The following is a 27,269-nucleotide window of genomic DNA, read 5'->3' as shown; positions in this document are numbered from 1 at the left end:
CCCCCCCTTTAACTCGGGTGGCCCCAGGATATCAACAACATTAGCATAGCCCTCCCTCCCAGCGCGCCTGCGCCGTGACCCGCGCCCCGATTGGCCCACTTCCCCACATACCCTCCTCTCGCTCTTCCAGCGTGGGACCCTCGGCAGGCTCCGTACGCTACGGACCGTACCAAGACCGAGGGTGGCAAAGGTAACTGAGGCTGGTGTCCAGTCGGGTGGCTATGAAGTCCGGAGGGAGAGGAGAATTTCCACTCGGTCATCCCAATTTACGCTCCACTTCCCTTACGCCTCTTTCCATATATTCCAGCTGCGAAGTTGTGTTGGAAAATGTTTCCACTCCAGTCACGCCGCTTCCCCCTACACCCGGAAGATGAAGTCTCCCGAAGGAACGCCCACAAGGGGCGGGACAGATGGAGAGAACGGCGTGACGTAGTGAGGGGGTGGTGGTGGTGAGTATTGGTCACGTGGTGAGAGTCTGCGCAGGCTCCTTGTGACCCTCGGGGCTGCGGCGGCCGCTGACGGAGAGGTGCCTGGGCGCATGCGCAGGGGTTTCCACGTGAGCGCCTGCGTTTCTTCTCCAAACTCCGCGATGCCGCCGGAACGTAGGCGCCCGATGAAACCGGGCCGGAAAACCGGAACGAAGCCGGACCGTAGGACGCGCACGAAGGCAGCGGGGACAGCCGGGCCCAGGACGGGCGGGCCGCCCTTAAAGGCCGCCCCTTCATCCCAGCCGAAGGCTCCGGCGCGGCCCAGCGCGGTGGCCGCTGCGATGGCCGTGGCGGCGGAGGAGGACGAGAGACTGCTCCGGCAGCGCAACCGCCTGACGCTGGAGGAGGACAAGCCGGACGTGGAGCGCTGTCTGGAGGAGTTCATCTTCGGCGACGTCGAGGACGACGAGGACGCGCTGCTGCGGCGCCTGCGGGGCCCGCCGGTGAGGGAGGCCGCTCGGGCGGGGCGCGCGGTGGGCGGCGAGGGCCCGGGGGCGGAGCCCGGGAGACCTGCGGCGGCGGGCCGGGCGGGAGTCCCGGGCGGCGGGTCGGGGTCCGGCTCGGCTCGCCGGATCGGACGAGTCCCTCGGTGGGCATCTTCCCTCCGGCGAGTGGGCGTGATGCACGCCGGCTTTGGAGCAGGGTTCTGTGCATCTTGGCCTCTTCAGCTGGCACAGGGGTAATGGCTCACCTGATGACTGGCGCTGGCTAGGGGAGAGTGGGTGAGACACGGCTTCCAGATTGGACTCCGCCCCGCTGGACCTCCCATCCCCGGGGCTCGCACACCCGGCACCCACTCAGCGGGACCGAAGGACCCAGGCCAGGCGAACTGTTCCCCTACCCCCGACCTTGCCCTGGAAGGACCTTAAACCGGCGGCAGTGCCGGTAGAAATCACCTGGCCGTTTCTGTCGCTGGGGTTTTGGGAAGGTTCAAGCTCGCTTTAGAGCCGATATCATGTATTGTAAGATTGCATTTTGATAGTGTGGGATTGTTCCTTAAGGAGGGAGGAGACCAATAATAGTGGAAAATGAAGAAATATCCAACTAAGGATGTGAGACAAATTGGGACATTTAACCTTGTTAGCGTCTGAGCCTGCGGTGTGTGCCCTGCTGGCCACATGCCATGCCTGCCCTCCGATGTCAGCCTGTTCTCCTACTGGGTCGGTAGCTGTCAGCAAGTGGGCGTGGTGTCCTTGACCGTTGCAGCCTGTGCTGCCCGTGCTGCTGCTCTCTGGTCTCGTTTTCTGCTTCTGTCTCCAGCATTCATGGTGGCAGCATCCCACCAGCCGTCTAACTGAAAGGGCCGGGTATCCGCCACCGTGGGGTGGAACGCTCAGGGCTCCAAGCTGTCTTGTCTTCTCTCCGTAGGCTCCTGTCTGTGAAGACTCCGGTGACTCGGAAGTGGAAAATGAAGCAAAAGGTAGTTTTCCAACTCAGAAGAAGCCAGTGTGGGTGGACGAAGAAGATGAAGATGAAGAAATGTGAGTTGCTTGACTTTTCTTCTAGAACGCCTCTGGGCACTTTAAAAGTTTTAGTGCAGATTTTAAAATTAATCCCTGTGAATACACAATTATGTGAAGAGTTGAGAAACGTTGAAAATGCAGTCGAGGGTCACTGTCCCCCGGGGGAGTCCTGTGCTGGCCTACCTGACTGCCCGTGTCCCCTGTGCTGTGTGGACTGGCCAGGAGAACCATGTTTGTACTCAGACCTGAGTTTTGCCAGTTACCCACTGCCCATGGGCATGGTTGGAGTCTGTCTTTTTGATTTATAAAGTGCACCTATATCAGAAAGCTCTGCGGATTAAATGAAATAGTACTTGTAAAATTTGTTACACAATGCCGGGGACTGAACAATCCAACTGGCACATATGGAATATAAGTTCATAAGTGAGAATCCACTGCCCACTTATGTTTTGATTTTCTTTTTCCCTCTGCAAAGTCCCATTGTAAGGGCTTTTCTGTCCGCTGTGTTGTGGTTCCTTGCATGAATTAACCACATTTCACATAGCTGCTGATACATTTTCTTATTCTCACTCATAAGTGAATGAATGTTATATTTAACTTTGAAATATATCTTTGTGAATAAACATGTTGTTAAGGTTTTTGTAGTTTCTTAAGAGGTTTTTTAAAAATTATTTGTTTTTAAACAGAGATCTTTCATCTGTTGATTCATTGCCCAAATCGCCACAATGGCTAGAGCTGAGCTGTGCCAGTCTGACCCCGCGAGCCTCTTCTGTGTCTGCCGCATGAGTGCAGGGCCCCCAGAACTTGGGCCATCTGCTGCTGCTTTCCCAGACTGAAAGCAGGGAGCTGGATGGGAAGTAGAGCAGAGGAGACACAAAGCAGTGCCCTTATGGGATGCTGGCGCTCGCAGGTAGGGGATTAGCCAATTGAGCCATCGTGCCAGTCCCAAAAAGGATTTTTTTTTTTTTAAGTAGAATTGACCCAAGAGCCCAGACGCTCTTGATAAATACAGTTAAGACTGCACACTGGTTTTTCATCTCATTAAAGCAATTTGTTCATTTCAGTCCATTCTTGTAAGTAGTTATTTCTTTTTTAAACTTTGTCAGTGGTGGTGTGAAATATCTCAACTTACTGTGAGCTGAGAAAACATCTTGTTACTAGCTATTGGCATTTTTTTCCTCTATGACATCTTTGTTTGCTGGTCTATCAGAGATGTTTCCTTTGTGATCTTAGTCTGCTAATTCCTACTGAGGATTTCAGACCTTTTATTGTCAGAGCCATTGGAAATTTTCCTTCAACACAGAAGTTAAGATTTTAAAATATTTATCTTTTCAAAAGGCAGAAGGGCAGAGGAAGACATACAGAGATCTTCCATTTGCTGGTGCTTTGCCCAGATGCTGACAAGCCGGATGTACAGAACAAGCTCTAGGTGTCCCTGAGGGGCGTGGGACCCAGTGACGAACTCAGGAGGAACCTTCACTGTTGCTCCGCAGGGTGCAGCCGGCAGGAAGCTGGACTTGGCAGTGGAGCAGGAACTTGAACCCCAGACTCACCGAGGGGCCCACGCTGCTGCACCAGGCCCCCGCCGCCTCAGTTTCTGTTTGAACCTGTGAATCTTTTTGCATCAGTGTTTTCCTTTGCTTCTAACAGTATGTTGTTTTTCAGAGACAGCACTCGCCTGTGTTTTTCCTTCAGTATATTTTTAAGTTTGCTTTTAATACATTTGTAACTTTTCAGTTTATTTGTGGTTTATTTTGGAAGATGGTGTAAACTTTGTCTAGTTGATGAATTTTTAGCGTAGAAACCCTGCAAAGGACGGACTAGAGGACGACGGAGGTGCCTTTCTGTTGCAGGAGGAATGACGAAGCATGTGAAGGGTCTTTTGTGTTACACATCTGGACCTGTATTATTTTTTCACATTTTTTCAATCAATATATTCTCAAAATACTAAGCACAACAGCTATTTGTGTTGACTTTATAAGTCGCTTACAATGTTGTTTTTTTTTTTTGTAGGGTTGACATGGTGAATAATCGATTTCGGAAAGATATGATGAAAAATGCAAGTGAAAGTAAACTTTCAAAAGAGAAACTTCAAAAGAGACTTAAAGAGGAGTGAGTGTCCCTTTTCTTGTAATGGACTAAGGGTTTGTAATCAGTGGTTTTGGTTGATTCTGTTTTTGGCTCTGGCAGCTTTTTGGGTAGTCAGATTTCCGTTTGGTCGTCCTTGCTGTTGGGGGCAATAGAGCGAGTTGGGGATTTTGAAGGGTAGGGAGAAAAGCAAACACAAAGAAAATTTGGAAAAAAACCACTTAAAATTCTATCAGTCAGACATAATCAGTGGTAGTATCACTCGCTTGTTCGTTCTCATGATTTTCTCATCTGTAAATTTGCACATATGTGAACTCCTGCCATCTGATGTCCAGTGGGATTTGAACATTTGGCTGCATGTGCTGTTCATGTTCGGGGTGAGTCTTTTCCCAGCAGAGAATGAAGTGTGTTTGATGTGGAGCACTAGCCCTGCTTTCGTCGCAGCGTGCTGCCTGACAGGCGCGAGCGGTGGAACCCTTTTTCTACCGAGGGCCTTTTGGCTGTTAATAACCTCATTTGTGAGACATACAGAAGCACCAGTGTAAAAGTGATCTTGCTGTAGGTGTGCTGGATTTCAGGCCCCGCCTGTGGTTGCCTGGGCAGGGGCAGACCAGATAATTTCATGGTTCCTTCCCTGGCCTGACATTAAGGGGTTTTCTTTCCTGTGTGCAGTGCCGTTATCACAATAAAGTAGTAGTTAATGACCTGTCTAGTTTAATTTCTCCAATTGTCACAAGATGCGTATACTACGTTTGGATTTTATGTGTTTTTTGTTTGTTTGTTTTAAAGATTTATTTGCTTCTTTAGAACTTTGAGTTACGCTGAGAGGAAGAGACAGAGAGGGGCTTTCCGTTGGCTAGTTCACTGCCCTAGTGGTGTCATGGCTGGAATTTGGACAGACCAAAGCCAGGGCTCAGGGATTCCTTCTGGTCTCCCACAAGTGTTTAGGGCTCAGGCACTCAGGCCATCTTGTGCTGCTTCACAAGGTACATGAGTGGGGAGCTGAACCAGGTGGAGCAGCCGCATGGAATGTTGGTGTTGCAGGTTGCGGCTTTACCCGCTATGCCACAGTGTCGGCCCTGGCTGTGATGTCACTTAAAACTGTTTATTTATTTTAGTTTTTTTCCTGTGACGTTAATTTTTTTTGTGCTGTTTAGATAATATTATGTTGTGGAATACCTTGCATCCTGAAAATGTCTCATTTTTTCTTTCTGTAGCTGAAATTCACAAAGTTAACTATGTCAAATGACACAATTTACTGGCATTTAGTATGTCGTCAGTGTTGTGCAGCTGCTTCTTAATTCTCCTTCCGAAACACTTTCACCTCCCTAAAGGAAAACCCTTGTAGCCTTCAGTCACGCCCGTTTCTTCCTCTCAGATTATTTCCTGTTGTTCATCTTGTTCTTGTGTGAGCTCTTATTTTCTGTGAAAATAGATGCAAGAGCTTGATTAGAATCAGATTAAGTGTTTTTGCAAAAGGAGTGTTGGGATGGTGTGGACTTGCACATGGTGAGAAGGCCCTCAGTGCTGCAGAGTGTGCCCCTTTCTGCCTGCTCACTGCAGGTGCCTCTGGGGTGCGCCACCCTGCCCTGGAGGCCGGTGAGGACTGGGGAATCTCTGTGAAGTCCTGGGGCAGTGAGGGCCTGTCTTGTCCCAGGGCACTCTAATTTCACACAAAGCATTGTTGATTATTACTGCCTTTTTTTTTTTAAACAGTAGTTGTTACAAATGTTTTAGAAAAATTTGTTGTTCTTGAACCCCCTGATAAAAAGAAGGTCTTGGAAATTATTGATGTATAAAGATGGTCTTATTAAATTTGCTGAGCCAGAGCACCCTGTGAGCGTCTCCATGAGAGGACCGGGATGTATTTCTGGGAGTAGGATTGTGGCTTGTCTGACGGGTGGTTAGTACAGATGGTCAGGATGAACTACACAGGCTGTCGAAGCTGTCACTGTGGAATGCAAGTCCACAGAGTTCCTGGTGTCATGGTCTGTCTCCATTTTTGTTTTTTTAAAAAAAGATTCACTTATTTAAAGACAGAGAAAGCTATCTCCCACCCTTGGCTCACTGTAGATGCCTGCAATAGTCAGAGGCCAGGCTGAAGCTGGGAGTCTGGCACTCCATCGAGTCTGGCAGGGTGGGGAGCACTTGGGCCGCATGTTGCTGCTTGTGCAGATGCATTAGCAGGGAGCTGGGTGGGCACTGGGGCATCAGGTCAGGGACAGCGCCCTATGGGATCCCAGCGCTTCCAGGGGGCGGGTCAGCCAATTGAGCTGTTGCACTGGGCCCTGTGTGAACAGCTTTAAACCTTTGGAACTTGTATGGATTTTGTTGCATATTATGCCATTTCTCATTTTAAATTCTTTTTTTTTAAAGCACATTTTCCCATTTTTTTTTAAGAATTATTTGTTTTTATTGGAAAGGCAGATATACAGGAGAGGAGACAAGAGAGGAAGATCTTCCATCCGCTGATTAACTCCCCAAATGGGTGCAACAGCCAGACCTGAGCCGATATGAAGCCAGGAGCCAGGAGCTTTTTCTGGGTCTCCCACATGGGTGCAGGATCCCAAGGCTTTGGGCTGTCCTCAACTGCTTTGCCAGGCCACAGGCAGGGAGCTGGGTGGGAAGTGGGACAGCCAGGAATAGAACCAGCACGTGCTAGGTGAGGACTCTAGCCACTAGGCTACCATGCCAGGCCCCATTCTAAATTTCTTGATGGAAATTCTTTCATTCTGCATTTTCCTGATGGACATTCTTTTGAAAAGAAGCATTCCCCTACTCTCCAGAATTTTGCCAGTATTCCTTTGGATTTAGAAATTTTTTCTGTTTTTCCCTAGATTCCAGCATGCCATGGGGGGCGTACCTGCCTGGGCAGAAAATAATAAGCGGAAAACATCTTCAGATGGTGAGCACTGATAACTCATGTCAGTAAGGAAAAGCCTTCTCCCCCCATTTCTATCATTTGAGCTTTCTTAGGTTTGTTACAGCTGAGAATTTTGAAGATGTCTTTTTTTTTTTTAATGTCCTGCTTTGGAGTGTGTAATTTCACTGTAGGAAGCCCTCTATAAATAATGTAAGATTTAAAACAGATTGAGCATCCCTGGTTCAAAAACCTGAGATCCCAAGTTCTCTAAAATCTGCAGTTCTGGAACGTTGGTATGATGGTAAACGTAGTGAGTTGCATACCATCAAAATGAAGGATACAGGGTAAAGCTTCAGACTGTGTGTGAGCTATGCGTGGGACGTAAATGAATTGGATGTTCAGAATTGGACTCCATGCCCACACCATCGCATGTGCGTACAGTTACTAAAAAACGCGACAAGAAGGCAGACTCTTGGGCACTTGGGATTTCAGACAGATCAGATCAGAGATACTCAACCTCTGGCAAGCCGTCTACTGCGAGGCAAACAGGTGATGAATTTTGTGTTTCTCAGCTAAACCCTGCTGCATAATGGCATATGAGGAAGGGAGAACAAGTGGTACTGTGTGTTGATTCCGAGTCCCAGTGACGACATGGGTAGTGGCTTTAGCATCTCCTCAGCAGCGGGACACGGCAGGTCCAGCGTAGGTGGTTACGCGTTTCACCAAAGGCTGTCTTGAGCTCCAGGTTCTAGGTTGGCTTGTATGCTGATAAGGACGTGCTGCTTTGTGGTGCTTTGGAGTGGGAGGGCTTAACCAGGATTGGATGAGATGATCTGATTGGAGTTCTGCATTTCACACTTGGACTCAGCCTTTGAAGGCCTGCGGGAACTCGGGTCTGTGCTCACAGAGGGCGGAGCTTTCCTTGGTCGCTGGGGAATCTGATGGGCTTTCAGTGGACGACCACCTGCAGCTGCCCCCATGTCCTGTCCACACCCTGTCCCTTCACCGCATGCTGTTGAAGTACAGGAGCCCATCCCTTGTTCCAGAGAGATGCTTTTGAAGACTGATGAAATTATGACAGTGAGGCTGGTCTCTACAACTGTGAGATTCTTTTCTGCAGCAATATCTTTGCCTTAAATATATCAAATGATAATAAGTAAATTTTTTTTTTAAATATTGATAGTTCTCTAGTCTTCCCTTTTGAACTTATAAGTTTATTATAAAAGATCTTTTTTTCAGATTTATTTATTTTTATTACAAAGTCAGATATATATAGAGGAGGAGAGACAGAGAGGAAGATCTTTCATCCGATGATTCACTCCCCAAGTGAGCGCAACGGCCGGTGCTGCACTAGGAGCCATGAACTTCCTCCAGGTTTCCCACGTGGGTGCAGGGTCCCAAGGCTTTAGGACATCCTCAGCTGCTTTCCCAGGCCACAAACAGGGAGCTGGATGGGAAGTGGAGCTGCTGGGATTAGAACCGGAGCCCATATGGGATCCTGGTACATTCAAGGTGAAGACTTTAGCTGCTAGGCCACAACGCGGGACCCAGATTTATTAATTTTTATTGGAAAGTCAGATATACAGAGAGGAGGAGAGACAGAGAAGATCTTCTGTCTGATGATTCACTCCCCAAGTGGCCACAAAGGCCAGAGCTGAGCCAATCTGAAGCCAGGAGCCAGGGGCTTCTTCCGAGTTTCCCACATGGGTGCAGGATCCCAAGGCTTTGGGCCGTCCTCTACTGCTTTCCCAGGCCACAAGCAGGGAGCTGGATGGAAAGTGGGGCCACCAGGATTAGAGCCAGTGCCCATTTGGAATCCTGGCAGGTTCAAGGCAAGGACTTTAGCCACTAGGCCACCACGCTGGGCCGTAAGTTTGTTTGTTTTCTTTCTTCTTCTTTTTTTACTGAGAGCTTCCATCTGCTGGTTTAGTACCCCAAATCAGGCATGAACTGGGAAAGCCGGAACTGTATTTGGAAGCCAGGAAATGTAATATAGGTCTCCCCTTGAGCGTAGCAAGATCCCATATGGATTGGTTGGATCCAGGATGCTAGTTTTGTATGTTTGTTTCAGGGAAAGTAGCTGTGCAGGGCTGCTGGCCATCCCAGAGCCTCTTGCTGCACTGAGCACTTGAGAGGACTCAAAGCTGCGGGGCAGCTCTTGGAAATTTTTCCTGCAGTTGATTGCCTTTTTGGTCCTGGGTGCAGGCTTTTGTAACCTCAATTCCCTCAAAGGTTGGGGTTTTTACCAGAATCCCTCAAGAAGCTTAGGAGTTTTCAGTGTAGTTTTTGCTTGCTCAGTGTTTTGGGAAGCTTGCTGTGCTTCTCAGCTGTCTCTTGGGATCACGAGTCATCTGCCCGGGAAAAGCCGCCCCATTAGTTCTGGAAGCTGTGCGCAGTGTACTGACACTGATCTTTCTGAGCGCGAAGTCCACCTTCATGTGAGTTTATAAAGCTGCATCTGTCCACTCTATAATGCATTTACCATTTTTACAAGTGCTGTTTTCTGTGTAGGAGTGGATTTAATTTTTGCTCTTTCTTCATCTTGCTTATGTGTTACTTTAATTCCGGAATCCACCTTGGACTTAACATTCTATGCTAAAGTCTCTGTCACACTTCTCTTCTTCATAATGGTTTGCTGTTTTGCCTTGACCACTTGTAATTTTAAGAAAATGATTGAGGTTGGGAGGCTGGAGTTGATGTTGAAAATAACAGAAGTTTGGGAGCGACAAAGGGCCACCTCCCTGATTCTAAAGACCAGTATTGTGGGTTTGTTTAACTTAGATGAAAGTGAAGATGAAGATGATTTGTTGCAAAGGACTGGAAATTTCCTCTCCACCTCGGCTTCTCTTCCAAGGGGAATCTTGAAGGTGAGAGTCGGTGAAGTCTGCCCAGCGTTTACTCAACCACCAGCCTGCTTCTCAGTTATTCGTGTGTGAAGCTCTCTTGTCTGTCTTGTCAATACGCATGGTAGATGTATTTCCTTTTGTGAAAAGGCTTAAGGTATTGCATTTCGTCCCCTGTAATTCTGGTTCTGTTTGATTTCTTCCTTTGTGTTGCTCTTCATTCGTTCTAGCAGCAGCCTAGTCCGTTCTTGCTGTCACCTCACTTGGCACACTGCGGTGGCTTTCTGAGTGACCGCTCCATTTCCACTTGATTTCTTCCCAAACCATTCTTTACATAGTAGCCTGAGGGAGGGTTTTTTTTTTTTTTTCAATTTAATTTTTATTGGAATGTCAGATTTAAAAGAGAAGGAGAGATGAAAAGAAATATCTTCCATCCACTGGTTACTCCCCAAATGGCCGCAATATCCGGAGCTAAGCTGATCTGAAGTCAGGGGTCAGGAACTTCTTCCAGGACTCCCAAGTGGGTACGGGGTCCCAAGATTTTGGACCGTCCTCTGCTACTTTCCCAGGCCACAAGTAGGGAGCTGGAAGGGAAGTGGAATGGCCAGGACATGAACCGGCACCCATATGGGATCCCAGCATGTGCAAGGTGAGGACTTAGCTGCTAGGCTACCACACCAGGCCCCTGAGGGAGCTTTTTAATAAAACATGGAGAAGGGTACTTCCCCAGCAGTTAAGGTGCTGGTTGAGGGGTCTGTGTCCTGAAGTGGAATGCTTGGGTTTTATTTCTACTTGGGCTCTTAACTCTAGCCTCCTACTGAAGTGCACCCTGGGTGGCAGTGTGATGGCTCAAGAGCCTGGCTTCCTGCCACTTAGAAAGGCACCTGGGTTGAGTTCCTGGCTCTTGGCTTTAGTCCAGCTGGTATGGGAATTTGAGCCGATGGAGGAGCACTTTCTGTGTCTCTTACTTCTCTTTCCCTGCCTTGTCCCCTCTTCCCTACCCTCTTTCTCTCAAATTAAAAAGAAACAAACAAAAATTAGCAGGCCAGCCTTGTGGTGCAGTGGCTTGGGCTACTGTTTGCATCTCAGGCACCCCAAATCAAGCTTTGGCTATTCCCCTTTTGATCTAGCTCCCTGGGAATGTGGCTAAGGATAACTTAAACAACTTGGCCCAGGTCACCCGTGTAGGAGACCAAGAATGCAGTTTCTGGCTCCTGGCTTGATCTAGGTACGCTGTGGCCAATTGGATGGAAGCTCTCTTTCTCTGTCAGTTTACCTTTTGAAGAAATAAGCAGATCTTTAAAAATCAGCTCATGTGATTTTGTTGTTGTTGTTGCTGCGTTCTGAAAGCCTGTGGGTTAGTTACCATAGTCCATACTACCCTTCCCAGTGGGACTGTCCACTTCTTCAGCCTCCTCTTGGCCCTTCCTGTCGGCTGATCTTTTTCTGTTTCTTGAACATGCTGAGTCCTTTTGTGCCTCTGAACTTTGTCTCGCTCCTCTGTGCCTCTGTTCTTCACACAGCTTGTTCTTTTCTTGTTGCTCCAGTGGCGCTGTGGAAAGGGATGACCGGAAGTGTGCTACACTAGTTACTGCTGCAGGGTCTAGCTGGCTCGCTGCGTAACCAAGTGCCCTTCTGGCACAGTGCTTCAGTTAATAGTTGTCAATTAATGGGTCACTCTATACGGAGGTATTTTTCCTGTTCTACAGTGACGGGTGTATTTAGATGGCACATGGGAACCATTATAATTTATTGGGGGACAGAGTGAAAGGCCCCTAGCCCCAATGGGGTGTATCCAGGGAAATGACTGTATACTAGCTGCAAGAACGTGTGTTAAATTTAGATTTCTCCTTAGAAAGCAGCTTAGTCATGCTGCACCCTTCTTTTGAAGCATGCTAAGGAATGGATTCTTGAGTTGTGAAGTAACTGGCTAGACAAGGCCGAGATAGTCTTTTGGTTACTGCTCCAGTTTACTTTCTTCTCTATTGTAAACTGTAATGCCTTTTCTTTATGCTGCGAATAAACTGATGTTAACCTGTTTGAATTACTAAGAATTTTGGCTTCATTTCTCCGTAGATAAAGAACTGCCAGCATGCTAATGCTGAACGGCCTACTGTTGCTCAAATCTCATCTGTGCAGTTCCATCCGTGTGCACAGGTGGTGATGGTTGCTGGGTTAGACAACGCCGTGTCACTGTTTCAGGTAGGCATTGCAAAGCCCGTGAAACGTGTTTCCCTGCAGCACACAAGATCCATGGAAGTAACCCAAGGAAATGTTCTGTATTTACAGGTTGATGGAAAAACAAATCCTAAAATCCAGAGCATTTATTTGGAAAAGTTTCCAATATTTAAGGCTTGTTTTAATGCTAAAGGAGAAGAGGTTTTAGCCACAAGCACCCACAGCAAGGTTATTTATGTCTATGATATGTTAGCTGGAAAGTTAATTCCTGTGCATCAAGTGAGAGGTAAGGTTTCTGTTGTGTGCATAAGCTGTTCTCCCAGGCTGAATTTGTTTAACTGTGCTGAGACATGAACTCACATCCGTATGGGATGCTGACATGGCAGGCAGTGGCTTTACCTGTTATGCCTCAGCACCGGTCCCAGCTGATCAATTTTTCTCCAAAACGGTAACATGAAATTTTACTTTTTGGACTTATGAGGTTAAAGGTTAGAATCTTCTTCATCATGGGCTGCTTAAGTGGTCAGCAGCTAATTTATATACATTGTTAGCTTTTTTTTTTTTAAGATTTATTTATTTTTATTGGAAAGCCAGATATACAGAGGAGGAGAGACAGAGAGGATGATCTTCCATCCAATGATTCACTCCCCAAGTGACCTAAACGGCTGGAGCTGAGCCAATCTGAAGCCAGGAGCCAGGAGCTTTTCTGGGTCTCCCACACGGGTGCAGCGTCCCAAGGCTTTGGGCCGTCCTCAACTGCTTTCCCAGGCCACAGGCAGGGAACTGGATGGGAAGTGGAGCAGCGGGACTCAGACTGGTGACCATATGGGATCCTGGTGCGTTCAAGGCAAGGACTTTAACCACTATGCTATCCTGCCGGGCCCCACTGTTAGCTTTTGTGGCTGTTTTGGTGGCAGTGCATTTTCATTTTGGGTGCTGAACTTTGTGACAAAGAAATAGAATTTTTCCTTTTAGTTAATCAGATATATTTTCTGCTTACATTTGAAAAGTTAGTTGATAAATTTACTGTTGGGAGAGCCGAATCTCTGACTTGAAATTAAAGAGGTAAATGGTAACCAAGACAGAGAAGTTAGTTGAAGGTCTGTAATGACCTTGTGTTTTACAGTCAGTGGTTCGTGAGGTCAGATTGTTTCAGACAAGTATTTTAAGAGGTAAGAAGTTGTCAGTTTAAGAGAACTTTACTGAAAACCGTATGAAGCCTTTTTAATTGATCCATCTCTTTAGGTTTGAAAGAAAGGATAGTTAGGAGCTTTGAAGTCTCTCCGGACGGCTCCTTCCTGCTCATAAATGGCATTGCTGGGTATCTGCATTTGCTCTCAATGAAGGTGAGGCCATACTGTCGCTTGTTGGCTAAGATAGCACTGTGGGGGAGGTATTGAACCGGAGACGGAGACAGAGTGTTTCCACTTGCAGGGGAATCCCCCAGCTACCTTCCGTAGCTGTGGCTGGGCCAAGGCCAAAGCCGGGAATGGCAGCTCAGCCCAGGTGTCCCATGGGGATTCCAGGGACTCGGCCACTTAGGCCACCACTGCTGCCTCTGGGATGCATGTTAGCTGGGGGTGGTCGTGAGGAGCCTGGCTTGGGACTGAACCCGGGAGCTAACGTGAGCGTCTGCGCCAGCAGTGGAATCGTTAGGTTAAATGCCCACCCCCCAGAGAGAACTTGAGTATTGAGAAGAACAGCGTCAAGTAGGTGTTAGAAGATAGAGAACTGGATTTTTAAAAAATTTTATACAGTGTGAACCTCCATACACTTAACAGTTTGATAAACAGTACTTATTCTTTTAGACCAAAGAACTGATTGGTAGCATGAAAATTAATGGAAGAGTCGCAGCATCGACATTCTCTTCAGATAGTAAAAAAATATTTACCTCTTCAGGTAAGTTATATTATTAACATGATACAAACATCAGGTGTGTTTCCATTTCAAGTTTAGCCAGAATCCGTGTTTGATTTCCTATCTCCTTTGTAGTTAATAGGCCAACTTTATTTTTAGGGTTAATTTGTATTGCTGTTTTCATTCTGAGTTAGTCATGGTAAAGGAGTAATTGTTAAAAGTGCAGTGTTCGCATGTTTTGATAAACAAGAGTGGGCATGCATATGCATAGTTAATACATACTTCATTTTATCTTTTTTTTTTAAGTTGCTCAAACTTATCACCCCTGGTATCTCAGCAGCACCATCATTTTGACTTGGAGGGTGTGAATACTTTTCTTCATGAGTGGACTCATTTCTTCTGTGGCTGGTTACTGGTGACCTGCCCCAAGGGCACCCTCCTCTGGGGACAGTTCTAGCCGTGAGCCTCGCTTCTGCCCTGCTGGGTCCCGGGGAGTGTTAGGAAGGCTCAGCCAGCAGCCGTGTTCCGCAGTCTGCAGAGCTTTTTATCTACTTCAGCTCAGAGCCTTTGGTAATTCAGCATGTTTTTAGAGGTTTAAAAAAACTCTGAAAAGAGAAAGAACAGAAGCCTCGAGTATTAGTATTTGTTTTGTCTTCAAATCAGTTTCACAAAATTGAGTTTGTGATGGGTGTCATATTATTTTAACTTTTAAACATTTTTCCAAAGATTTATTTATTTATTTATTTGAAAGGCAGAGTCACGGAAAGAGAGGCAGTGGGAGAGCTCCCATCCGCCAGTTCACTCCCCAAATGGCCACATCAGGAACTAGCAGTTTCATCCTGGTGTCTCATGTGAGTTCAGGTACCCAAGAAGCTGATTCATCATCTGCTGCTTTCCCAGGCGCATTAGCAGGGAGATGGACTGGAAGAGGAGCAGGTGGGACTCAACATCAGTGTCCATATGGCAATGGTTTTATCCCCTACTCCATAGTGTTGGCCCCAAAAGAAATAGTTTTAGTGTGGTTTTCTAGAAACAGGAGGTTATCATATGTCTTTATAGTTCCTTGTTCTCTTACGTAGGACTGAAAGTGAAACTAACCAGACTTTTTTTTTTGGCTGGTTCACTCAGGTGATGGAGAAGTGTATGTTTGGGATGTAAACTCTAGACGGTGCCTTAACAGATTTGTGGATGAGGGCAGCTTGTATGGATTAAGCATTGCCGCATCCAGGAATGGACAGTATGTGGCTTGTGGGTGAGTAAAGAGGAATTTTTGTCACCTTCCTCGCATTGCATCAATGAGAGTGTTAAGATTTGAATGTCCTGCATGGTACATGGATTTGTCAGCACCCTGGGCGCCCATCTTTGCTGGAGTTGCTGGAGGTGTGTATAAACTGGACACCCCTGTGAGGACTATAGGTCAAACCCATGGAAATAGCCATTTTTATCTTTTGTAATCCAGGTTGTATCAGGTGGTTAGAGATTGTTGACTTCAGTCTTCATTAACATCTGAAAAATACAGAATATGATTTTTTGTTACCATGGTTTCCATATGGTTTTGAACTGTGCTTTGAATAGTTAGAATGAAAATGTATCTTACTTACCATGTGACAAGTAGTGCTTGATGTGTTATGTGTTGCATAAGAAATTCTTATTTCTCGCTGCATGGTCGACTGTTAGGCAGCTGAGGCCCTGTGGGTTAAGCTTGTGTTAGATCCAGAGTTATAGCCCAGATTGTCTGGTTCCCAAGCCTCAGCTCTTAAACGTAGTAGTGCTGTTTTGCTGGGGCGGGGAAGTTTGTTTTTTTTTTTTATTTTTTTGATGCCAGAGGCCTTTGGATATTGATAGCCATAGAAAATCAACTTGAAAATTAGTCTGCTACAAATGGATTGAATTTTGAGTCCCACCTGTGATTGCCTTGGCAGGGCCGGGCCGTAGGATCCTGTGGGCCTGTTATAGCCTGTAGGCCTGGTGTTCCCCACCTGTTGTAGCATTGTATATTTTTTGTGTTTTTAAATGTGTGAGTAGTACCATTACTAAGAGTTGTATGATTTAAGAAATCTTAAAAAAATACGGTTTAGCTTGCATTGATTGTGAATCATTTTGTACCATTTATATGATCTTCTACATAAATAGCCTCAGTGATGAGTAGTTGGCCTAGCTCAAGGTGCTGGTTGTGTTTGGAGGGCTGGACTCAGTGCCCACCCTGACTCCTGATGCCAGCTTCCTGCTAGTGCAGACCTTGGGCAGTGATCATGTCTCATGTAGTTGGGTTCCTGGCAGTTACACGGGGAGATGGACAGGGCAGCAACACTACAACCTTCTCATAATTCATGATCTTGACGGAGATGGATGAATACAAACATCTGTTTATAAAGGCAAACCCTCATCAAGACTGTAGTTGAGATACAGTATTTTTTAAAGATCAGAGATAATGGTATTTCTGATTGAACATGTAGAAAAGTGTTTTTGGCAAGCACTGGTACTTGAGTTGGGTTATTTGAAGGCCAGGTAGGATTTGGACAAAGGCATTGCATTAGTGGAAAGGGTGAGAAATTGGGAGAATTTGTGTTTAGAGTGGAGTGGAGGTGGGATGAAAGCTAAGGATTGGGCTACAACAGCAGGCAGGGCACAGCTTTAGCAGTCTTTAAGATGTGTTACAGTTTTGAAACTATATTGAGTAGGAAGAAGTCCTCAAGGATTTATAGAAAATTTAACAGTTATACAAATTTATGGGGTTCCATGTTGTGAGTCCATGTATGTATGCTTTGTATAATGTTTAAAGCTGAATAAACATGTACTCAGACATTAACATTTCTTTATTGTGAAAGCAGTCAAAATCTTTTCCTTGTAGCGTATTTATTTATTTGAGTGATAGAGAGGAGAAAGAGCTCCCATCCGCTGGCAGACAGCATGGGGCTAGAGGGTGTGGGCAAAAAATGACAGGTGCTTCGAGGTGGGAGAAATGGTCATTTTCAGGCTCTAGGCATGGGCAGCTGGTGGTTGAAGTTGCCATTGAACAAGGGAGGGGGAAGAGCAATGTTGCAAGAGATGAGTTTACGTGGCCATGAATTCATGTGGTGGTGGTGGAGGGTGGGTATGTGGTTCAGTTTAACGTTGCTGCTTGGGAAGACTATGTCCCATGTCACAAGTGGCCGGTTCAAGTCCATGCCAGTCTGCTTCCCAGTTGGCTTCCTGCTAATGCATGTCCTGGAAAATAGCAATTGATGCTCTTATAACACCGTGCTGGGGATAGGAAGCAGGCTGCACCAGACACCCAGCCAGCCAGTGTAGACACCCAGCCAGCCAGTGTCCTGGTCTGGGCCCGCCACTGCAGTGTGGGATCCCAGTGGTGACTTAACGCATCACACCACGATGCTGGCCCTGGGATGTGTGTGTCTTCTGCTGTGGGGTGGACTCTATAGCCACTGGACCGCCTGTGCCATATGAATCCTTCAAATACCAGTTTGTGGGGCTAATTCTGTTTTTTCTTGTATTGCAAAATCCTTTTACATGATTTTAAATTCTTCTCTTTCTCTTTACAGTTCCAATTGTGGAGTGGTTAACATTTACAACCAAGATTCTTGTCTCCAAGAAACAAACCCAAAGCCAATCAAAGCTATAATGAACTTGGTTACAGGTGTTACTTCTGTGGCCTTCAACCCTACTACAGAAATCTTGGCAATTGCTTCAGATAAAATGAAAGATGGAGTCAGATTGGTAATATTTCTTTACTCCTTCCTTTCATTTTTGGTAATCTTAAAATGTGAAGTGAGTGCATAAAAAAGAGGGCATATTTAGGGATAGAATTACTACTAGGATTGTAGGTTTTTTTTTTTTTAAGATTCATTTTTATTTGAACGGCAGATTTATAGAGGAAAGGAGAGACAGAGAGATCGTCCATCCTTTGATTTGCTTCCCAAATGGTTACAATGGCCAGAGCTGAGCCAGTTTTAAGCCAGGAGCTAGTAGCTGCTTCTGGGTCTCCCATGTTGGTGCAAAGACCTGAGAGCTTAAGCCATCCTCAACTGCCTTCCCAGGCCACAGCAGGGAGCTAGCTGGTTCAGAAGTGGAACAGGCAAGACTAGAACCTGTGTCCAGATAGGATACCGGTGTTGAATGCGGAGGTTTAGCCTACTGAGCTGTGGCACTGGCCCTAGCAATGCAGGTTTTTGGGTATGGTTTTTAAGGTTATGTACAGTGGTCACCAAATATGTATTAGGTCAGTTTCTTGGGGAGAGCCATCCTGTCCTTTCTTAGCTGTATGTGGAAAGTGGAATTAAAGGTAAGTTTATTTTGGTGCCAAAAAATTTGAAGTGTGTGCATATATAGAATCTCCAAAAAAATTTGCTGAAAGATGCATATTTTAAAATAATTATGCCTGGATTTCAGTGTTTTTTTTGCATGCAGGTAAACTCTTTAAATTCTGTGTTCCACAGACTTTACTTTTAAAAAAGAACTATACTTATTTGAAAGCAAGAGTGATAGAGAAACAGAGGTCATCCATCTGCTGGCTCAGTCTGCGGATAGCTGCAGCAGCTGGGACCAGGCCAGACAGAAGGGCCAGGCCAGACAGAAGGGCCAGGTTCTTCTTCCGAGTCTGCCGAGTGGGTGAAGGGCCCAAGCACTGGCGTCATCTGCTGCTGCCTCTCCAGACCCTTACCAGGAAGCCCAGTTGGAAATGAGGCTACTGTTCCTAAACCAGTGCCCATATGGGGTGTTGGCACTGTGGGCAGCAGCTTTGCTCATTATGGTGCAATGCTAACCCCTCTGCAAACTTTTTGAAGTGTTAAGGAATAAATATCAGGCAAATACATCATTTTTCTACGTATTTTTTTGTCCCTCTGCCTTTGAAAACGTGTATAAATGAAGTATAAGCAGTTCTTAGATTTTTTTTTATGAGTTTCATTTTTTTTTTATTTATTAGAGAATAAGACTAGACAGGTTGATCGATTCCATCTGCTGGCTCACTCCCCAGAGGCTGTGGTCTCTGGAGCTAGACTGGAGCTAGATTTGTTGGAGCAAGGAGCCAGAACTTGGCTCCTCTGCCTCTCATGTGGGTGGTGTGAGTGATGACAGGAACCGTCAGTGCCACCTCTCAGGGTCTGTGGGAGTGGGAAGCTGGAGGCAGGGCCTGGCTGGGGAGTGGACATGATGGCTCTTACGTGGGACCTGGCTGTTAACTAGCATCTTACCGCAAGGTTCCTGCCTACCCCAGTTCTTCTTAGATTTTGAAATAAAACAGAACTTGAAATTATTGTGAACATCCTGCCAGTCAGGTAGCTGACAGTACTTGGGACCATCCCCAGCTCTGGTGATTTGCTAGAAGGACTCAGCATTTGGTGACTGTCATGGCAAAGATACAGTGAAAGGCAGCAAAGCAAAACCAGCCAAGGGAAAAGATGGAGTCTGGAGTCCAGAGGACTGCCGGCTGGCTGCTGAGAGGCCTTTCCTGGGAGAGTCAGATGGGACTTGCTTAGCTTCCCCAGCTGCCCTACCTGGGAGGCTTGTTAGGATTGCAGTGGCCAAATTTTTGTTGGGGGTTCAAGTGAGTACCATCCAGCTAGCATTTGCCAGTTTTCAGCTTCCGGATGTAAAGCCAGGCTTAGTATCAGCTGCATTGTTTCTGTCTGTGGTTTGGGACAGTGAGTCGCCTGTATCATGTCCACAGGCTACCCTTGGACAGAGTGTCTAGGAATAGAGCTTTGAGCGTGCGTTAACTGTCTTGCCCAGCCTCACAGCTGGTCTTAAGTTTGTTTCCTGCTCTTCAGACAGAACCAGCTCTAGATATTGGGTATACTGACGACATAGAACTTCAAGTAGCAATATTACCTTGTGCTGTTGTATGAGGTTGGGACCAGACTAAATGCTTTTACAGACAGTTACTTTGATCTGGCTCAGTTAGTTCATCAGTCTCTTATAGTAGTGTGTTGTTTACAAATAGTCATTCATAGGGTTTTTGACTCAAATAGCAGTCCACTAGAGGATTCATATGCCCACTGTCAATAGTAAAGGACAGAATTTGCTTCTAGGTTTTGTATTCTTTCTGGCATCACAGTAGCTTTGCTGGAAACTTCTCGGACCCCTAGAATCTGTACAAAATTTCTGTGGTCATTAGGGCAGGGGGAAGTGAGGCTTCTGCCATATTGCAAAGAACGGTGTTGCTGTTATTTGCATAAGATTTCCTGATAAACTGTTCTGACAGAAAAAATTGAAGGATAGGGCATTGCATTTTACTCCACTCTGTTGAATGGAACATTCGATACATGAGAAGGTTCTCATTCAGGTTATCTTTAAAAGCCCTCCTCCTCTAGGCAGTGGCATAGTAGTACATATTAACCTTTCAGCATTTTAATAGTAGTAAGTTGTTTTTGAAAACCATGGGATCTGTGTCCTGTTGACATAATCTATTCTGCATGATGCATAATGGTTCTGCCTAGTTTGCTTCAGTGATCATGACAGCATTTATGTATTTTTATTGTGGCAGCATCACACAAGGAATTTATTGGAAGCAGCCAAATCGTGTTTTTTAAGTGGTAGTCAGCCATCATATGTAATGGAAGGAAGCCAGGCATGGCCGCTTCAGAGGGCCTCGGTGAAGCAGTGTTGGTGCCATTAAGTGCAAGTGCTTATAATGATTCCAACCGTTTCTGTTTTCCCAGCTCAAAGCAGTGACTGTAAATCTAAGTCATTACAGCAGTAGGGGACTCTGAAGACAGATTGTTAATATGTCTGCATTCTTGGATGTAGGAGAAAGTGGTGGGACTCTATCTGTTAAATCCGTGGAGGAATAGCTTTTACTTGTTGATTTTTAATATGTGGACACTTAATGTCATGATAGAAATGGTTTTGGATATAAAGGGAAGGAATTAATGAAGTTGTGGCTTTATGGGATTTACTGTTAACTAGTAGTTAACCTTGTAAGACAGAGAAAGAGAGGTCAGAACGCAAAAGTCGTAACCCCATGAGATCATTTGTGTGAAGGAAGAGGCACCAAATGCAGATGCAGTGAGAGATTTTACTGGGGAATTGTGCAGGTAGGTGCACAGTCAGCAAAGGAGATAAAATTTAATAATAAATGTGGGTGGTTGATGGGGACCCTGGTGTGGATGTGGGCCTGCTGTGTCTGACTGCAGAGGTTTCTTGTTGCATCATGGTATTACATCCAAGAGGTGTCGTTTGCATCAAAGATTGCCAGTGTGCCCTGTCTGTTCCTAAGCTGTAAAAATACACCATTACCTTTTGGCAAAAATAGATTTTTAAAAAGTTGCCATGCTTTTTTTCCCTCCAATTTTTGCCCTTATTTATAGCAGGCAATTCCGTGGGACTAGATTAAGAACCAATATATTATTCCCTTTTTTGGTTGTGAATAAAAAGTGATTTAATATAAATTACTTGTAAGAAATGACTCAACAGGTAAATTGGTTCTTACATGTTTTCATTTGAAAGAGTCAGCAAACCAGCTCCCCGGGTGCCCGTCTTGCCAGGAATGCTGAGAAGAAAGTGGTGGGGGCATTCTGTGGGAGTGTCGGTGACAGGTGGAAGGGAGCAGTGGGCTGCTGTGGCCCAGCACTGTTCACTGCCCTGGAGCAAATATTTGTCCCTAATGTTCTATTCTCTGATCTTGTGGATCCTTGTTCCTAGTTGTCACTTGCCTGGTGGTGGTGCTGATGGGTGGAGCAAACTTAGAATAACCCAAGCAAAACAGTTAAGACAAGCACTTACCAAAATCAGGTGCTTTTTGCATTCCCAAACTTGATGTAAAAACATCCTGCAATATACATATTATGACTCCTCCCCGCAAAGTAGGAGTTTGTGTTGCATACTTAAATAAGAGCACACACTTAATGCCTTGGGGTGCCTGTGTTTAAGAACTTCAGAAGTTAAGATCAGATTGGGGCACTGCCAGCTTGTTTGGGGTAGTAGGTTGCCACTGCTTCCCCTTAGCAGGCGGGCATGCAGTGCAGGCCAATCCTGCCCCTGGCAAAGTTGACAGTAGCTCTGTCTAGCCTGAGGAATCGTCCTAAGCTTCCTTTTTGTGACAAAGTGGTCAGTAGTAATTAGTGTCAGAGGGAGTTGGCTGCGTCAGTAGCTGACTGAAGCCTGTTTAATACACAGGTGTGTGTATTGATGGTTTTTACCCAATATTGTCTGAAAATCATCTTTGCTTAGGTGGCATGAAGCCATCCAAAATGTGGGTGATGACAGACTGCCTTACGTGACTGGCTGGGTGATAGCTGATCACGTATTTGAATGTGAAAGTGCTGAAATTCATGGAGAGTTGGAGAGCATTTGTCTGCTTGAGGGAACTACTTTTTTACCTAGGTTTCATTCATCCACTCTTGGAAAGAGGACTTGTCTTGCCTGCCTTGGACTTGAGCCCGTTTGCCCCAGGAGTACACCCTGGAGGAAGGGACTGTGTCCCCGCCCGCCGAGGCCTGACTTCAGGGGAGCCCTGGCTCTGTTTAAACAGAACACAGTTCCACTTGGTAGATTGGGTCTTTGTCATTCACTTCACTTCAAGGAGAGATTGCAAAAGGCAAAACATTTAGCAAAAATACAAAAAATAAAAATGTAAAGGGGAAATTTTGTCATGGTGGGATACTTGATGGGACTTTGCACATGAATTGGAAGACAGGACTTTTCATTTGCATAAAACCAGACTTCATTAATGTTTAAATATTCTGTTCTCTGTGATCAGATTTTAGGATTTTTTAATTTGAAAGGCAGAATTGGAAAGAAGGAGAGACAGGACACAGGAGGAAAGGACTTCCATCCCGCTGGTTCTCTCCCCAAATAACTGCAGTGGCTGGAGATGTGCCCCACTGATGCCACGAGGTCTCCCTTGTGGGTGCTGTGCCCATGGACTTTGGCCATATTGCATTGCTTTCCTAGGCACATTAGTGGGGAGCTGGTCAGAAATGCAGCATCTGGGTTCTAACTGGTACTCATGTGGCATGCTCATGTTGCAGGCAGTGGCTTAGCATGCCATGCCACAAAGCTGGCCCCAGGTTTTTGTTTTTTAAGATTTGTTTTTATCTGAAAGGCAAATTTTACAGAGAGAAGAATAGAGAAGGTCTGTTATGTACTGGTTCATTCCTCAAATGGTTGCAGTGACCATAGCTGATTTGAAGCAAGGAGCTTCTTCCTTGTCTCCCCTGCGGTTGCAGAGTTCCAAGGCTTTGGGCATCCTCTGCTGTCTTCCCGGGACATAAGCAGAAAGGTAAACTGGAAGTGGAGCAGCCGGGACACAAACCGACACCCATGTGGGGTGCTGGAGACGCAGAGTGGAGGATTAGGCTGATGTGCCACTGTGCTCGTCCCTGTCCCAGGTGCTAGTGTTCTTCACTGTGGCATTAACTTGGAGCATTAGTGGGTGACCTTGACTTTTGAGTTCAGTTTATTGATTTCCGCTTTGCAGTAGACATCTGAGCTTTGCAGGCACTGTATTAGATAGTGTAAGAATGCTGCCTCTCACCCCTTTCACTTAAACATTAAGTTGATCACATGAGGACACTCTGAAATTATTTGAGAGGCAAAGGTGAGAAACCTTTCATCGGCTGCTTCACTGTCCAAATGCCTGAAACGGCTGGGACTGGAGCAGGGCCGGAACCAGGCTCAGGCCGGTGCCCGCATGCGGGTGGCAGAGACTGAAGTGCCTGAGCCATCACCTGCTGCTTCCCAGAGTCTGCGTCGACAGGAAGCAGGACCAGGAGCCAGAGCTGGAGGTTCCTGTGTGGGACGTGGGCCCTCAGCACTGGCCAGGCACCCAGCTGAGACTTGGGTGTCAGTGCCCTTTGTTCCATGAGAGAGCTGTGCTTAGACGTGTGCCACAGTAAATGAGCTTGTTCCAACAGAAAGAATGCAGATTAAAACTTAAGAAAAATGGTTTCTTAGTTGTAACATAAAGTCTTTCTTATCTCCTGCAGGTTCATCTGCCTTCCTGTACAGTGTTTTCTAACTTCCCAGTCACTAAGAAGAATATTTCTCACATTCACACCATGGATTTTTCCCCCAGAAGTGGATACTTTGCCTTGGGGAATGAGAAGGGCAAGGCCCTGATGTACAGGTAACGTGTTTATGTTCAAGTCAGAGGCTCCTGTGCTTTTCCTTCGAAGCTGGGAAGGCATGGAGTTTGTTCCTGCAATTGGGTTCAAATTATACAGCATGCTTAATTGTGGAGTGTGCTAGAGTGTTCACCTTGACTCTCATCTTCCTTATTTTTTTTTTCTTTTTTAAGATTTATACTGAAATTGGAGATGCAGAAAAGGAAGAGTGTAAATTGGTTTTGAAAAGATAGTTCCCATTACACAGTAATGGGATTTCAAATTGTACTTTGAAAGGAAAATGGCTCCATTCTGGGTCACTTCCATTAGTCATTTCAGATCAGTCTCCAAGTGGCTGTTTCATTTCAGATTTTATGAAAAGGTATAGATTCTAATTAGATTTTAAAATTCCTTTCCAAAGCTTCAAAAATGTTTGCTTTTATTTATTTGCAAGGCAGAGAGGAGGGAGTTCCCTCCCCCACATGCCCGCAGCTGGCAGCAGCTGGGTCTGGCTGACGGCAGGGCTCCGGCACGGGGCAGGAATTTGGCTGCTGCAGGTGTCTTCTGCCGCCCGTCAGGGTCTGAGTGGGATGAGGCTGGATTGGGAGTGAGTGGAGTAGTGGAGACTTGAACCAGGCACTCACTCCACCTTTGGGGTGGCATCCCACGTGGTGTCTTAACCTGCCACCGTGCCCGCTGCTTTGTTTGTAACTTCTCAGAGTAAGTGTCCAGGGCCGTTAGAGCTCAGCAGAGGGAGACTGTCCCAGCTGCGCTAAAAGTGGGTTGAATCTGACAGTATGTCTGTTGGCTGTGGCTGGTTCAGTGTTTTACAGGTCCCAATTTAAGGCTTTGGAGCAAGCTTAATTTTTGTTTTTGAAGATTTATTTACTTTCTATTGTAAAGACAGATTTACAGAGAGGAGAGACAGAACGATCTTGCTTGTGCTGGTTCATTCCCCGAGTGGCCACAATGACTAAAATTGAGCCGATGCAAAGCCAGGAGCCAGGAGCTTCCTCTGCCTGGTCTCCCATGCAGGAGCAGGGTCCCAAGGCTTTGGGCCGTCCTCGACTGCTTTCCCAGGCCACAAGCAGGGAGCTGGATGGGAAGCAGAGCAGCTGGGACATGTAGTGGTGCTGGTATGGGATCCTGGCGGTTTCCAGGTAAGAATTTAACCATTAAGCTACCGCAGTGGGCCCAGGAACAAGCTTAATTTTTTTTGCAAGTGTGAGGCATTGAGATTCTTCAGAATGTCAGGTCAAGGAGGCGGGATCTAACTGAATGAGAATTGTGATTGGTTCCTGCTCACGAGTCCCCAAATCTTCCCAGTGGCTGCTCTGTGAGCTGATCGACAATACTGTCAGTAATTATGAGTTTATTTTGCTTAAATTATGTGTCTTTCGCTTTTTCAGGTTACATCACTATTCAGATTTCTGAAGAGAGTATTTGAAGTAAGAAAATCGTTTTTATGAACGGTACAGGCTTGAAGGACATACCATTGCTGTCCGCTTTCAGAGCTGTCCCTAGGTTGCTGCAGCGTCAGGGCCGTGGGCTGGGAGGGGCCAGGAGGCTGGCCCTGGGCCTGCCCTGTGATTGCCCACCCAGAGGGCAGCAGTCCAGCTTTGTTTGCCGAGGTCAGATCTCTCACGTGGCATCGCTGATTTTTGGAAATATGGTCGTTACTGAGTTTTATCCACAGAGCCGAATAGACTTAATAGAGAGGCGCCCTCAGACACAGCTGTAGTGTAGCTTGCATGGATTTAAGTCTTCCGACCTGGAGTGCTTCTCAGAAGAGAGCATGCAGCTTTCCCTGTTTCCCCTAGCTCATTAGTGGCCACCTCTGAGCTCTGCTGCCCACTAGTTCAGATACAGAGCCTGCGTCCCTTCTCATGGCTTCACCTCTGACCTCATGTGGCGACTTCAAGGCTGAACTTTGCAGTTGTTCTGTTCGTGAAGACTCATTGTTTGGTCTTCTCAGAGACCCGTGAATGTTGAGGAGTGATTCTGGGAGTGCAGCTGGATTTAATCAGGGAATGGAGTTGTAGTACTTAAGGGGTTTTGAGCAAAGCATTACCTAGGAAGATGCCGGTCATGTCTGTCGTTTCTCAAGGCTGCTCTCTGTTGGGGACCGGGAGCTGTCAGTCAAATGTGTAATCTCTTCTGTTCTTTTCCTTAGATCCAGATGAGCCCCAGGAGAAGCCAGTCCTGTCACATCTTTTCAGAGGCCTTCCTGAAGGCGTGCTAATTGAGGGCTAATGATTATACCAGAGTCAGCTTTGCTTCAGTTAACTGTACTGTTTTAATAAACACCTGGCAGCTTTTGTTTGAAAATCAGTGTCTGATTCCTCCTCCTCCACACGTGGGCCGGCTGTGCACTCACCCAGAGAACATGGATGCATTTCTTTGAGGACTAAACATGAGCGATGCAGCGCCTGCCTGTGGCCAGCAGTTCTGGTGCAAGCGGAGGCTGTTTGCCTTCACAGTCAGCCCTGAGGGTGACCTTCTTTCAGCGGGGGTCTCCGCATGCGCAGGACCTCAGCTGTGAGGAGCTGTGGGTCTCCTGGCTCCCACGGGGTGAGTCCTCATCTTCCAAGTGGTGATCATGGAAATGAAAATGCTGCTACTCTGTTGTCATTGTTACTTGGGAAGGGACATGGGGAACCCTGGGACTCTTGTCCTGCCAGTGATTAGCTGCTCCCTTAATGTTCCATTTAACTGAGGCTCTTAATTCATAACGTAGGCTTGCTGTAGGCAAGTCCATGTGTTTCTTAGGAAAAGATGAAAGATGCATACTACAGAAAGCATTTAAAAAGTATTAAAGGGATCGCAAAGTTGGGTTATGATAAGGCCCCAGTAGGTCTTACAGCTTTCAGCCCACCTCCTTGGAAGCAGTTTCCAGTGATAAGGAGTGACCCTGCCTAGTGAATGAGTGTTCCCACTCGAGTGTGTCAAGCAGACAATACAAGATGCCTGGAGCGTCTTCTGGAGCCTTCCAGCTGTGCTGGAAATGACCCAGATCTGTTTGATACCCATAGAATATGTTTATTCACCCAAACATCTCTTGATTTTATGTATTTAAATGTTTTTGAAGTGGAGAGGAAACATCCATCTGATTATGTGCTTTCCAAATGTTGGCAGCAGCCAAGGCTGAGCCAGACTAGAGCTGGGAGCCTGGAGGCCGCGTTTGTGGGTGTGGGACCCAGGATGCTGGGGTTGAGGGCATAACCGGAAATTGAACCTACAGACTTGAGTGTCGCTGCTGCTCAGCGGTTGCTGCGTCCGTCCACCAGAATCTTCTAAAGGGTGTTTTCTGTTTTGGTGGAGTGTTACTGTCAGGTTGTGCACTTTCTCCCTACCCCTTTTTTTCAGCAAGATCCTGCACAGCAAATAGTTCTCATGTGAAAATTAGACATTTCTGGAGCCCACAGCATGATGGCTCAATGGCTAAA

General features: G+C 46.3%; 1 protein-coding gene across 1 annotated transcript; it reads left to right on the top strand.

The window, feature by feature from the left end:
- The first annotated feature begins 560 nt into the window (after positions 1-560).
- UTP18 (UTP18 small subunit processome component) lies at positions 561-26,146 on the top strand. Its single transcript, XM_041000827.1, has 14 exons — positions 561-931; positions 1,857-1,969; positions 3,965-4,063; positions 6,877-6,944; positions 9,684-9,769; positions 11,822-11,947; positions 12,035-12,209; positions 13,169-13,269; positions 13,732-13,822; positions 14,909-15,032; positions 17,323-17,497; positions 23,707-23,846; positions 25,233-25,271; positions 25,997-26,146. The coding sequence occupies exons 1-13, from the start codon at positions 590-592 to the stop codon at positions 25,255-25,257; spliced, it is 1,665 nt and encodes a 554-aa protein (XP_040856761.1). The 5' UTR covers positions 561-589; the 3' UTR covers positions 25,258-25,271; positions 25,997-26,146.
- The last annotated feature ends 1,123 nt before the right edge of the window (positions 26,147-27,269 follow it).

The sequence above is a fragment of the Ochotona curzoniae genome, unplaced genomic scaffold (assembly GCF_017591425.1).
Source record: "Ochotona curzoniae isolate NIBS_2020 unplaced genomic scaffold, NIBS_Ocur_1.0 scaffold_2453, whole genome shotgun sequence".
Lineage (NCBI taxonomy): Eukaryota > Metazoa > Chordata > Mammalia > Lagomorpha > Ochotonidae > Ochotona > Ochotona curzoniae.
Note: the sequence above shows the minus strand (reverse complement) of the source record. Positions and strands in the feature narration are given on the sequence as shown.

Coding starts and splice junctions, on each gene's coding strand:
- UTP18 (XM_041000827.1), top strand. CDS start 590: ATGCCGCCGGAACGTAGGCGCCCGATGAAACCGGGCCGGAAAACCGGA. Junction 4,064..6,876: donor CAAAAGAGACTTAAAGAGGA/GTGAGTGTCCCT, acceptor GTTTTTCCCTAG/ATTCCAGCATGCCATGGGGG. Junction 12,210..13,168: donor TCCTGTGCATCAAGTGAGAG/GTAAGGTTTCTG, acceptor CCATCTCTTTAG/GTTTGAAAGAAAGGATAGTT.